Raw genomic sequence first — 14,308 nt, 5'->3', positions numbered from 1 at the left:
GATATAAAATTTACCCTTTAAATGGAACAGGAGTTATTCACAGAAAGGTAGATGAACCTATGGAGTCTATAAGCTGGAATACTTTAATGAAAATATAATGCAACCATTTGGGGGAAAAAAGTAGCTAACAACCCATGCTGGCCTCACTGTTTTATGTTATTCACTATTATTACATGAAAGGATTATGTTTGCTCCTTCCTTTTTTTAATTCAGCAATTTGATTGAAGTTTTATGTGAGGTTTTAAAATCTACATGTTCTCCAAATTCATATCCCTTTATCTCATCACAGAATTCATGTAAATTCCAATGGAATTGTCCTGGTGAGCGCTTCCAGTCCTGCTGGGCAAACATCCCCTTCCCATATTTCTGAGCAAATTGTTACCTCTCCAGTAGGGCAACATGGAAAAATTCCAATTAGGAACAATCAAATGTCATGAAGCAAGACTAAATGCTATGATGCTGAATTCCAGTAACATTTTTGCTGGCCTATCTTTTCTCATTTTCCCTAAGAGTACTTTTCTATTTCCTATTCTGTCTTCCAAGTACCAAAGCTGGTGTCCAGCTCAAAATTCTTTGTACCACCCCCATGCCACCTCTCATTTGCTATAATACACCACCAAGCTTCCTATATTATTTTTAACCTCTGACAGTGATATGCAAAGCATCCTTTTTGTTAACAGCAGAACTCTCCTAGTGGCTTATATTTCTCCTATATCCTAGCAGTGTCTCATCACGTAGATTCTGGCGTCTACCCGGAGAGAGGATCCTGGCCTCTACAAAAATGAAATACTAATAGAGAAGGACTCAGACACTACTACTTTTTTTGAATGCCTTCTAAAACTACTGCTTTCATGTACATTATTTCGTGTACAGTTGTAATTTATTCCAGAACAATGCAATGTGATATTTGTAAACATAATAACCCTGTAGTAAAATATATTCAGTGACTGACAACTTTCAGTCTATTGATTGAAGAAGAATGTGCCAGTTGTTCATCAGATTTAAGCATTTGTATCCTCCGTGGTTCCTTCTGAAGTAACACAAACAGCTGTGAATCAGGAAGCATGCTGAAGCTATTTCTATGTTATACACATAGTCAGTGGTAAATTCCATTTAATGCATGTCTGGCTATAAAAATCCAGTGAAGTTTAACTATTCAAGTAGGGTTTCATCTTGAATTTGAGATTACCGTTGAAATATGAGCAGCAGTGTTAGTGTTGACAGTTTATGTTGTAAAACCTATATGTATTCAGATGTGCAGAAATGGTGATAAACAACAGTAAATAAGATATGTATATAATAAGCATACAAAAATTCACCTTTTACAATTGAATTTTCCCAACAAAGAACCTAGATTTCTTTTTCCTTTTTTCATCTAACCATCTAAAAATCATCTCATCATCTAAAAAATATCTAATCTTCTTTTCTGTATTCTTATTTTCCCCTCCCTGCCTCTCTTGTCTTAAGGAAAATCTTATTCTGCTAGGACTGCTGTAACAAAATACCACAGACTGGGTGGCTTAAAGAACAGAACTTTATTTTCTTATAGCTCTGGAGGCTGGAAGTCCAAGATAAAAGGGATAAAAGGTTTGGTTTCTCCTGAGACTTCCTTCTGTGGCTTTCAGATAACTGCCTTCTTGCTTTATCTTCACATGGCCTATTCTTTCTCTTCACATGGTGATGCAAGCACATCACCAGCATGTCTACCTCTTCACAGGATGACTGGAGTTAGAATCCCTAGACTCAAGATCAGAAATTAAGCATATAAATTTTGGAAGGACAAAATTTAATCCATACAGGTACTGTACATTCTATTTCATTTCTCTCTCTACTTGCCATTCTGTCTTTGTTCCCAAGAAGGAATGTTACAGACCAATTTCTATTACTTGTAAACATGTAAACATCTACTGATTAGGGTTAGACACATTCAAGTTGGGCATCAAGCCATAGGCCAATGGAGGAATTTTAGTTTCCATCAACAGGTAAAGTCATGGAGCTAAGGATCAGAAATTAGGCAGCAGCTAGTGTAAATAGGAGCGGAGAAGGAAATGGCCACCCACTCCAGTATTCTTGCCTAGAGAATCCTGTGGACAGAGGAGCCTGGTGGGCTGCTGTCCATAGGGTCGCACAGAGTCAGACACGACTGAAGTGACTGAGCATGCATGCATGCATTGAAGAAGGAAATGGCAACCCACTGTGGTACTCTTGCCTGGAGAATTCCAGGGACGGAGGAGCCTGGTGGGCTGCCATCTATGGGGTCGCACAGGGTTGGACACAACTGAAGCGACTTAGCAGTAGCAGAAGCAGTATGATAGGAGACTATAATTTTAAGTTCAGAGTTAGGAAGTAAAGTCTTTTCTGTTCTCTGTCATCCATTTAATCCTTTCTATACTCAAAAATATCAAAAAGATAATTGAAGAGAAATGTCATTTCCTTATTCCCATTTCTTACCTCCTTGAGTTTCTCACTAGTGGTTTATATGAATTTAGGTACAGAGTATTTCTCAGAGTAGAATTTAGGCTTCTTTCTTAGGTGGACACCTCCAAAACCCTAGAAACCCAGTAGTCTGGTATTGGGTACAGAGTAGGTATTGCCTGGAATATCTCCACAGCATCACCCCCACCTCTATAGACTCACCCTGTTGACCCAACACTCCATCAGAGATTGGTGTCAACCAACTGCCCAGGCTGTTGTAGCACCTGCTTCCTTCTATTTATGGCATTAAGAACTTTCTTCCTGGGACCCAGCTGCATTTGGATGCTCTGAAGGTCCTCATCAGAGCAAAGCAGCAGAGCTTCCAGATCAATCTGCTCTCTCATGAAAATAGGAAGGAACTCGTCCAAGTAGTGGGACTGCAAGAACACTTCCAGGGGAGTAGCATCAACCACATCTTCCTCCCAGTCCACTTCATCCTCATCCCAAGGCAGATCATCTTCATGGTTGTTTTCCTCTCCCTCTTCATCAGCCTCAGCTTCTCCTTGTCTCTGAAGCAATTCACTCGGCATTGTAAACCCCAGCTCCCTCCTGCTGTCTGAGATGTCTTCAGGGCTGAATATTCTATTCCTTCCAAAAACAACATTTCCTAGACCTGGACGGTTGAGAATGGATTCGTGTTGCATACAGCTGTCCCCCTCTGCAGATAACTGGAGCTTCTCTATGAAGTCCCCTGAGAATTCATCTTCCTCATCCTCTCTGAACACTTCCATCACATTCTTCTGCCCACTTTTGCTCTCATGCCCTAACTGCTCTGCTGTATCTTTGTTCTTCTTGAACTTAAGCTTCAGGGTATCTTTAATACCCTTAGACAGTGACCCAAATGTGTTAGAAGCAGAAGCATTTGAAAGGGGTGACCTAGAGAAAGTTCCCTTGGAAGAAGAAAGAGTCCCAGATTCCTCCTTGCTGTATGTGCGGGCCATCTTATTTTGGTGTTTCTCCTGGAGCCTCTCACACTCTTTGATCTGCTTCTTGACATTCTTCTGAGCCTGCTCCTTCTGCCTGGTGACTTTCTTGGGGTTCATGATGTTCTGGGAGGTGGCAGCTTTATCCAGAAGAGCGACACATTCATTCTGCTCTCTGCTGGCAGCAGCATCCAGTGGAGACTGTAAGTCATTGTCCAGAGCAAAGATGTTGGCACCAAAGTTGATCAGGAACGAGACGCAGTGGGCATGACCATTGGAGGCTGCATAATGTAAAGGAGTATTTCCCCAGATGTCACATCTATTAGGATCCCCCCTAGAAGAGAAAATATAAAAAATACATACTAAATTTTTTCTCTGAAGATGAGGTCTAAGAAATAAAAAATTAAAACAAAGAACAAAATGCAAATTAATCTTGCCTTGACATTGTTACAAGATAACTTTGAAAGTCCAGATATGTCACATTTAGGCATCACATGACCAGAAACAATCCATATCTACCCTGTATCTTGTTTTTAGAAGCAACAAAGCTTTCTAAGAAACTCCCAAAATGAGTAACTTTCATGTCTCATTGGCCAGAATCAGATTACATCCTAGGAGAAAGGAAATAGAACTACCTTCTTTATCTGAGATTAGACTTTTCCCCTAGATAGGATTACCCCATGCTATGCTGGTAAATGTTAACAACCATCTCATTAAGGGAAAAGAATCAAACACTGATTTATATAGCATGTGCCAATTTCTGTCGGGCAAATATACCACCACAACACATTTTACACACTAATATGGCATTACTGGACACAGAATTTGGAAGAGAGGCATAGTAGCAATTGATTATAAATTATTCCCACCACATAGATATTTAATAGATGTGCACAATCTTAAGAGCAAAGATAATATAGTAAAATTTGGTAAAATAATTAGAAAGGAATAAGTTTTGAGTATTACCTTTATTATATCATTTAAATTTAAGTTTATATAATTTTATTTTTAACAATGAATTGTTTATCTGATTCAGACTTCCTAAAACTTAGCAATCATCTCTCCTGAGCTTGTTAGATAGAGCTGGTTCTGAAACCATATCCTGTACCTTTAAAGGATCAAGGTTCATAAGGTAGAAACAAGATAGAAACAAAAATGATAATATCAAGAACACCAAACCTGTTTCACAGAGTATCAGGGAAACCACAGATGTGGAAACAGCTTGCTGACAGCCCCTCCAACTGAGCATGAGCATCACACAGACTCCCTGAGGGACTCGAATGACTGATAGTGCACTTTGGATATCACAGGCTGAAAATACATTACACATTACATACTGGACCCTTTCACCTCTAAAACTGCACATGTAACCCATGAAGAGGCATGAAGGACTGTCCCGCCTTCACTCTTGAAACTTACATTGAAACTTACACTTACTTTCCATCATGTGTTTCTAAGCAGCCTCCCCCTCTTTTTCCTTACTTACACAGTAAATACCCCATTCAAAAGCCAATCAAGGAGATGAATCTAAAGCAGTGCCTCTTGTCTCCTTGTTTCCACCCTTCAATAAAGCCTTTTCTCTCTGCAAAGACCATTGCCTTGGTCTTTCCATTGCACAGTGGGCAACAAGCCTGCTTGCTCAGTTACAGTTCCAGCTCAGTTACAGTCTTAGCTAATCTGAGTCATAGGTAAGGAAATAAATAATAACAAAACTGGTTTCCCAACAGCAAGAAAGAAAAGAGGAATGGATGCTGGGCAGGAAGCAGTGTCTAATACAACTAATATTTGTACAAAGGGTCTATTGATTCCTCACTTTACTTTCCCATAATAACAAGTGGTTTGGGCTTCCCTAATGGCTCAGATGTAAAAGAATCTGCCGATAATGCAGGAGACCCTGGTTTGATCCTTGAGTTGGGAAGATCCCATGGAGAAAGGAATGGCTACCCACCCCAGTATTCTTGCCTGGAGAATCCCATGGACAGAGGAGCCTGGCGGGCTACAGTCCATGGGGCTGCAGAGTCAGACACGACTGAGCGACTAACACTACAATGGTTTAAGGTAGAACTGGGGACATTATTAGATAGCATTAAGGGTACAGGGTAGGTAAAGAAGATTTGTGGAATGAATATCTACTAGAATCCTGCCCCAGACTAAATCCCCACCCCTTGCCCTTCTCCTGTGAGGCCTTAAGTTACAAACAAGCATAAATGAAAAGTAATAACTTACTGTTAATTATGGCTCTGCCCCCAAGCCACTGTTGAGAACTCTGATAATACAGGTACTAAAGGGCACCTTCCCTCGTCCTAGTCCAGACTCCAAAATCAGGATCTCTGCAGCCTTTGGCCAGGCTAGCCCCATGGGATGGCAGGAGAGAGTCTGAGAAGGTGTCTTAACATTCCTGGTAAGCAGCAGGTGAAACAGGAGAAAAGGTCCATGCCCTTGCAACTGGCATGTTAATGCACTGTGATCCTTCTGTTCCTTGCTATTTAAAGTCTGGCCCACAGACCAGCAGCAGTAACATCACCTTCAAGTTTGTTGGAAATGCAGAATCTTGGACCTCATCCCAGACTTCCTGAATCAGAATCTGAAGTTTAACAAGATCCCCAGGTTAAGTTCAGTGCAAGTTAAGACCTGCACTAATTAAGGTGGCCCAACCAGTGTCCTATAATTTAGTGAATCAGATTTGTATTATAATTCCTCCATGGGAAACTTTGGTTTCTTCATGCTTTTTTGTTATAAAGCACTTACACATTCACTGCCCCCACCACCACTACCACAAATCACAATCTTTCTCTTAAAAATGAAAGAGAAGAACAACTCTCAGAGGGGTAAATAAGACCAAGCACTCAACTGATTTGCCCACCAGTTCAACACAGTACACTTTGGCTCAGGCCTGCCTGCATGTCTCATGCTCTCCAACACAATGTGGTCTTACCTTAACTCACCTCAGCTTCACCTTTTACCTGCAATGAGGGCTCAAGTTCAACTTTTCTAGGGCTCATTGTCCTTGTCTATAAATTGAGGATGATATTACCTTCTCATAGAACTATAATGTGAATAAAGTCAGCATACATAAAGCATTAGAAAAGTGCTTGGTACATAGTGAATACTCAATAAATTTTACTTGTCATCATTTCCCTTGACTCTAAACTCAAAATACTTAATTTCATATATTTTTTTCTTGTACCAATCTGGTAAATTCCTGCAACACTACAATAACCCGTCTGGCCTTTCAACACTTGCAATCTTAATTCGTCAAATGTACCCTGCCCTGTTTAGATAATGTCTCAGAGAGCAAAACCTGTGTCTTTTGTCCTTTGTATGGTATCTTCCATATCTCCTAGCAGATGTCTCAAACACAACCTAAAGAAGCCAAGATGTGATGTAAGTAACTTAATGGGGCCACATTTTTTTTTTTCAACAAAGTCATAGTTAAGTTTAAGCTCCATCTAAAAGAACAGGCACTGTTCAGCTGTGGTTAATTGCTATCCTGGATAAAAGCAGACACAATATTGCCAGAGCTTCCATTTTCCAAACAAAACCAGAAATCCAGAATCTCAGGTGACGCTTTTTGATTTTTAAGTGCTAGCTTAAATTTAAGAGAAAATTACAGTGAGGTCCAAATTAAACATACTGTGGGCTAGATCCAGCCATAAGGTGACAGCTGGCAACTTCCTTCCAAAGAGAGAGAACAGTGAGTGTAAGCAGATGCACATATAGGTGACATTACATATTTGGGACACCAGGAATATACTCAGTGTGGCCAGAGATAGAGGAAGGGAAATAAGTTCAAAGAGGAAGTAAAGAAAATGAAATTGAATCCAAGGAAAGCAAGTATTAAATAACATGGTTCTGTTGCACAACCGTTTTCAAAAGGGGTCTAGTCAGTCTGCCTGATTCAGTTGTCTTCGATCAAAGGAGACCTCTTTCAACCTTAAAACAGTTGTGCATCTTAGGGAAGCACAGTAGCCTCAAAGATGGCGTTTCACTTTTTATTTATTTTAACCAAACACCACGTTCAAAAGACTTCAAAGAGAGGTTGTAAAACATCTAAGACATTACAGCAAATATAAACATATGGATTAAATTTGCCTGACATTAGATTGGGTAAGTTAAAAAAGAAATTATTGAGAGGAGTGAGTTTGGGTGGGGATGTTACAAGTATTAACAGGTTGGATTAAATCCACATGCTTCAGGTTATAAAACAGTGGAATTTTCCCCACCCAAGGGAACTTAAATGATCCTTCAAAAGTAGGAAGAACATGAAGAAAACCTGAGGTGACCCTTAAAGATTGTTGCTTTCCTAAGAAACACAAAATTCCAAATTTAAAGATGAAACTGTCAGTAAGTTGATTCACGAGTTGCCCTGGAACATTTAAGCTATTTCCACTTGCAGAAATTCTATTTACAGACAACTTTCCAAATTGATGTACTACTTAAATTAAAATTTTTTCTATTGACAATTTGGGGGTTCTTAACTCTGTCTTTCAATCTCTGGTGTCTTTCACATTTTTTTTGATAGAACCATTACACATTCCTGTTCAGATATTCAAAAACTCATCCCCCTCATTTGAATCCAATATTGATGCCATATTGTTTCTATGGTCTAAATTCATAAAATTTTTATTTGATTTTTTTCCTATCCTTTTTTCCCCAAAAGAGAAACTCAATGAAAAGATTTTAAGTAATCATATTTTGCCCTTGCTTTTTAGTAGATTAGTACATTTTGGAAATAATTTTTATTATTGTTGCAAAATAGGCAATTTTCTTATATTAAATTACTCTGAGCATCTGTTCCATTTCAGTTTCTCCTTTTGAAGTTGATTTGATTTTTTCTGGAGTTGATCTCAGAAAAAAAGATCACTTTTTCAAAAAATGTTTTTCTACAAAGAAGGAATATTTAGACTCATTAGTAATCAAATAAATGCAATTGAAAGTAATACACCACCATCTATTTGCCTATCAGATAGGCAACAAATAAAAGTAATAATAATACTCAGTTTTGGCAGGAGTGTGAGGAAATGAAGAATGCTGGAGGAAGCATAGAGTGGTTCAAATTTCCTGGCATAGTATGTGCCAAAAGACTGTAAAACATTGTGCTCCTTTGAACCAACAATTCTGCTTTAAGGAATTTATCCTGAGGAAATATCAGACACTTGTGCAAAGATGAGTGATCAAGGATGCTCATCCCATCTTATACAAAAACTGGGTTCAAATTAAATGTCATGAACAAATAACTGATTAAATAAATTGTAATGAAACTATAAAGCAGGATACTATATAGCCACTGAAAATAATGTCATGAATCTCTCCTTTTAACTGCAGATGGTCAATACTCTATTATTAAATAATTAGAAGAATAATCCAGAAGAGTGTGTATACTGTGATTGCCTTTTTAAGGGCTGAACATAGGTACATTTAAGTGTATGTTCTTAAAGGGAAACATCTGAAGGAATATATACCCAAATGTTAATCACTGTGAGAATTCATGTGATTTTTGCTTTGTTAAGTATATTTTCTAATATGACGTGAAATGTTACAAGAAGTTTTTATTCCTTTGAGATTCAGAAAGGAAAAAAATTATTTTCATTTTAGAAAATAGAAAAAAAATACTTTAAAAAGCCCTTGCATGTTTTAAAAGCAAAATTAAATTCTGTATAACTGAGGCCATCTTCCCAATGTAAGACAGGTAATTATTGCTTTCCATCTTAAGAAGTAAAATAGGAAGAAAAACAGTTTTTAACAAAGCCAGAGTTTGAATATTATCGCTTGCCACATGATCCATAGTTCAATCAGGTAGTGACAGAAAGACACTAAAATCATCAGACTGCAGTAGACCTCAATAAGTGATTTACATCTAAATTCAATTTTTGATTGGTTTTACTTTTTAGCCCCCTTAAATGTAATGGGCATTTTGTTCTCACACAACTGCTTAAAGATTGGCTATGATCAAAATCTGCCTGCAATGCAGGAGACCCAGTTTTGATCCCTGAGTTGGCAAGATTCTCCCTAGAGAAGGAAATGGCAACTCACTCCAGTATTCTTGCCTGGAGAACTCTATGGACACAGGAGCCTGGTGGGTTACAGCCTATGGGGTCGTAAAAAGTCAGACACAACCGAGTGAATAGCACACACACGCAATGATCAAAATAGGTGGTGACCTGTGAAAACCCTTATAAGACATTTTTATAAGTTTATACCAGGCCAACTTAACAGATCTTAAATGCTCCTGGAGAGAAGGAAAAAAATCTGGGATATATTAGAACTGATCCAGAAGACAAGAGTTGAAAAGGAAGGACTAAAAAGGGTTAGAATGTTGATGCTCATAATCAGTTTTTAATAAATATCAAACAATGGACTGAATTTTGACATTACATTGAGAGAAATTACCATGCCAAATAAATACATAAAGAGTGGATTATATGACAAAATGCTTAGGGACAAATGACTAGCCACTTGGAGAAGACATAGTTAGATCACAATCTCAAATCTTAAATCAAAGAAATAAAACATGAGTTATTTAAAATAAAAAAAACTAAAGCACTAAAGAAAATATCTGTCAATATTTAGGCATGACCTCAAAGTTGGAATTACATAGTAAAATTGATAGATTTAAGTACATAAATATATATATTTAAATTTATATTTTCACTGATATTAAATATCTGATGTCAAAAATATGAATTATGATTTGTGAAAATATTTGGAAATACAGTGACAAAAGGCTGATATTCTAACTTTAAAAAAATCAATAAGAAATGTTGAAGACTCCAATATATAAGTAGGACAAGATTATAAATACTTAGCTGACAAAAGTGGAAATACAATGACTTCAAAATATAAAAATTTTCAACCCTGCCAGTAACCAAAGAACATTAAAGGCACACTGATATATCATTTCAAACCTACAATATTGACAGAAACAGGTGCTCACTTTCTGAAGAGCAATTTGTCAATAGACACCAAAAAAGTTTTTAAATGGTATATATGCCAACTGATCCAGAAATTTCACTTTGAAGAATTTGTTCTCAAGAAAACATGAGTAAAGATTTATATACAAAGATAATCATCACAGCACTATTTAAACCATGGGAAACAAGTTATTTGTTCAAAAGAGAGATTGACTAAAAAATATATTTATATATTATATTCATTAACTAGAATACTAAGAAGTTCCTGAAAATTAAACTGTAAAAGAATATATGCTGACATGGAAAAAATGTTTATGATATATTGAGTCGTAAAAAAAAAAAAAACTGCATACCACACAAAAAGTGTTTACTTAGTATACTATTTCATGTATATGTACAAATAGGCGTGTGTAATTATTTATATACAATATATACATTTTAATATATGTGTGCATATATTTGTAGGTTCTATATATATTTTATACACACACAATATATATGACATAACAGGGTATTTTATTCTTTATAATCTGCGTGCATACATATAGTTTAATTTGGGGAGCTTAGTCTATGTTAATTTTGTCATAAGTAAAGACCAGTAGAACAATTTGTATAAGAAAATGTTTCAGGCTTACAAAGAGAGAGAGCATAGCAGAACATCTAGGCCCTCTCATTTAAACTGGACCTTAAAATGGGAAAGGGTTTTCAGCACTGGATGTGAAATGGTAACTGACCTCTTGCACTTCCTGCAGAGGTTATATACTTTGAGTAGGTGAAGAAACTCTGGGAGAAGAGGAAAGATGATACAGTGTTACAATCTGAAAGAGCTTGGCTGAAAGTGGGGGGGGGGGGGGTGGTAGAGGGTGATGTCTGGAAAACCTGGAAAATGGAAGTTAAAATGAATGGAGTACATCAACTCCACTCACTTCCTCATTTAGTCTTCAACTCAGAAATTCTCTCCACCTTTGGTTCTTCTAACTCCTTAAAGTACCTCTCACTTCAATAAAGGATGCCAGCATCCAACATCCTGTCAAAGCTCAAACTTGATCCTCCTCTTCCTTCTACCCACTCAACGTTCAGTCAATTATAATCAGCTCTACATCCAAATTGCCATCTATCCACGTCTCTCTGTTCCCACTGCCACTTTCCTAATCCAGTTCGCCCCTCATCTCAACCATTAAAATAGTCCCTGAACATTTTCTTTAACTGCTATACAGCCGCCTGAGGAAAATTTTGTAAACAAAAAGTTACCAGGTGGCTCCCCTGCACAAACCCACCACAGTGCCTTTCCATGTCCTTGGAGACAAGTTCAATTCCTTAAAAGAGTCTACAAGACTCTTGTGTTTGGTCTCCTCGCTTACAACTTGGCCTCTCCCCACTCAAGCCATATCTAGCCACACTTGACCTCTTGAGTGCCTAGAATACAGTACTCTTCCTCAGGAGAAACACTCTTCCTTCCAACTTCATCTGGCCAACTCCTTATCGTTCAAACTCCAGTTTAGATGCTCAAGAAAGCCTTCCTTCACTACCTAGATTGGGATATCTGTCTTATTTATTTAGTGTTCTATCTTTATCCCTTTATAACACATTCATGACATTTCCTCTCTCAAATCTGATCACCATTTGAAGATGGGAAGAATCATATTTCTCTTGTTGATCTAGCAAAATGGCTGACATAGAGTAGATTAGGTATTAAGAAATACATATGTTATATATTAATATGTATAAATTCACTTGTCTCCTTTACTCACATTTTCTTTTTTTCTTTCTTTAGTCTACTTGGAGTTATAGTTGTCAATGGTGACTAGCTCCTCCAGCAACAAGTAGAAGATAGGAGCTAGCTAATTTCTGCTTTAGAATTTGAAGGAAGAGTATATGTACATGTATGTATTTGACAGTCAGAGTGGTAATTAAGATAGGTTGAAGGTCCCTTTTATAGCTTATAAAGCCAGAAATTTCATCTAAGAACCAAGCCCTTGCACAAGTCTCTTTTTTTTATGGCTATGGGATTTTAATGGCACAGATGAAGAAAAAAAACCAAATCATTTGTTCCAAGTATACTTGACATCTTAAAACCAGGTAGATCACTGATCTTTTTTAAAAGAGTCTAGCATTTACATGTCATGGAAAGGAGTTTTAAAGCTACAGAATTCAAATATCTTACCCTGAAGGGAAATAATGGTGACTTAGAGTTCAGGATTTCTGTGTGTGTGGCTCATAAGGGATCAGCCACCCCATGGTGCCAGTTCTCAGGGTGGAAAGAGAATATCGCTGGGAAATTTTCTCATTTCCTCTAAAAAGACAGTTTTTACACGGATTAGAATGAGAGCAAAGTATTTTCATTAATTCCCTGACTTTGCTCCTATCTGCAAAATCCTCCCATAAACAGTTTCCAGTGAAAACCATTGGGTTGAACTTACCCTCTGCTACAGATTATTTCTAGGGCTTCCAAGTTCCCATGGTAGGCTGCTAGGAGTGTGGGAGTCATGCCATCTTCATCAGAAAGATTCAGATCTCTCTTGGTAGCCTCCTTCAGAAGTTCCAGGTAGCTATCACTAGCAGCTTGGTGATAGCGAGTGGACATTTTTCTGCTCTCCGAAGCTTTGCCAAGTATCACTCTCCAGGCCGAACAGGATGTCAGTGAAGCAGCCTTCCTACGAAGCTGGTTAATCAGTGACAAGGAACAGTGTCAGCCCAGGGCAAAGCTCACTCCAGCCTCCCTCCATGGAAAGCAGCCAGAAAAATTCACAGCACTGAACTTAGACCTTTTCTCTCTGGAATGGCCATGACATTGAAAATTGAAGACTGCTGTGTTCATCTTGAATGTCTTAAAAGAGGCACATTTTTCTTGTCTCTTAGCAAGTTTTGAATATAATATTGGCCATCTAGGCACAGAATGAAGATAATAATTTCAAAACAACTCAGAACTAGGCTAGCTCATTGGAGTGGTCCATTTTTCTAAAGTGCTGTATTGGGGTATAATTTACATATTATGAAATTCATCCATCTAAAGTGCAAAATTCAATGATTGTTACCAAATTTTGAGCTGTGTAACTGTCACCGTGAAACCAAGCAGGCCCCTGTAGGAACTTCCCAGAGACAGACCCCCTCCTTACCAGTCTATTACCTCTTGTTTGTAGAAAAGCTGTAGCTTTCTAGGCCCTTTCCAAGTTCTAAAGAGCAAATTTAATCAGAGAAGAGAGAAAAGGTAGAAACAAAGAAAAAGTCAAGCAAAACAAAGTATTAATTGTTTAGCCATAAAACAAAGTCAAGGGCATTTAGTTCCTCCTTAATGCTTATAGATAATATCCTAAACAACATGCTTGAGCTATTTTGCAGACACTAAACCCCTCACCAGGTGGAAAAAGTTAACTGCATGCTGACCATCAACACATAGACTCCAAACCAGCTGGAACCAGAAGGTTGATGATTGAGATTTTCAAAATATCACCCTGTTACTTTACCATCAACCAATCAAGAACTGTGGATGAGCTGGTCACAAACCCTGTGACACTTTCCTGTACACTGTCTTCTCTGAAAGCCACTGGTGAGTTTGGGTCTTTCAAGTAAAAGCTTTTGCTTGGCACCCTGCAATAAATGCTGCATTTTCCTTCACCACAACCTAGTATCAGTAGATTGGCTTTGCCACACGGACAGTGAGCAAACCAAACTTCTGTTTGGTAAGAACCATAATCCAGTTTTATAACATATCTGTATCCCCTGAAATATCCCTAATGCTAATTTGTAATCACTCCTCTTTCCCACTCCCAGCCTCAGGAAATCACAAATCTGTTTTCTGTCTCTACAGATTTGCTATTGGTAGATATTTCATGTAAATGGAATCATACAATGTATAGCCTTTTGTAGCTTCACCTAAATTTTTGAGGTGTATGCATTTTACAGCATGTAACATTATTTCTTTCCCTTTTATTTCTGAATAATATTCTACTATACTAATACACCAAATTTTCTTTATTCTTTCAACAGTTGATAGACATT

The 14,308-nt window shown here is 37.7% G+C and overlaps 1 protein-coding gene across 2 annotated transcripts; it reads right to left on the bottom strand.

The window, feature by feature from the left end:
- Positions 1-1,515: 1,515 nt before the first annotated feature.
- Positions 1,516-12,954, bottom strand: ANKS4B (ankyrin repeat and sterile alpha motif domain containing 4B). Of its 2 annotated transcripts, none has more exons than XM_065920318.1 (3): positions 12,730-12,954; positions 2,638-3,732; positions 1,516-1,742 (listed from the first exon to the last, which is right to left on the bottom strand). In XM_065920318.1, the coding sequence occupies exons 1-2, from the start codon at positions 12,891-12,893 to the stop codon at positions 2,658-2,660; spliced, it is 1,239 nt and encodes a 412-aa protein (XP_065776390.1). In that variant the 5' UTR covers positions 12,894-12,954; the 3' UTR covers positions 1,516-1,742; positions 2,638-2,657. The 2 variants fall into 2 exon arrangements, with proteins under 2 accessions (XP_065776390.1, XP_065776389.1); XM_065920317.1 differs by having other exon boundaries at positions 1,516-1,737.
- Between the last annotated feature and the right edge of the window lie 1,354 nt (positions 12,955-14,308).

The sequence above is a fragment of the Muntiacus reevesi genome, chromosome 2, assembly GCF_963930625.1.
Source record: "Muntiacus reevesi chromosome 2, mMunRee1.1, whole genome shotgun sequence".
NCBI lineage: Eukaryota > Metazoa > Chordata > Mammalia > Artiodactyla > Cervidae > Muntiacus > Muntiacus reevesi.
Note: the sequence above shows the minus strand (reverse complement) of the source record. Positions and strands in the feature narration are given on the sequence as shown.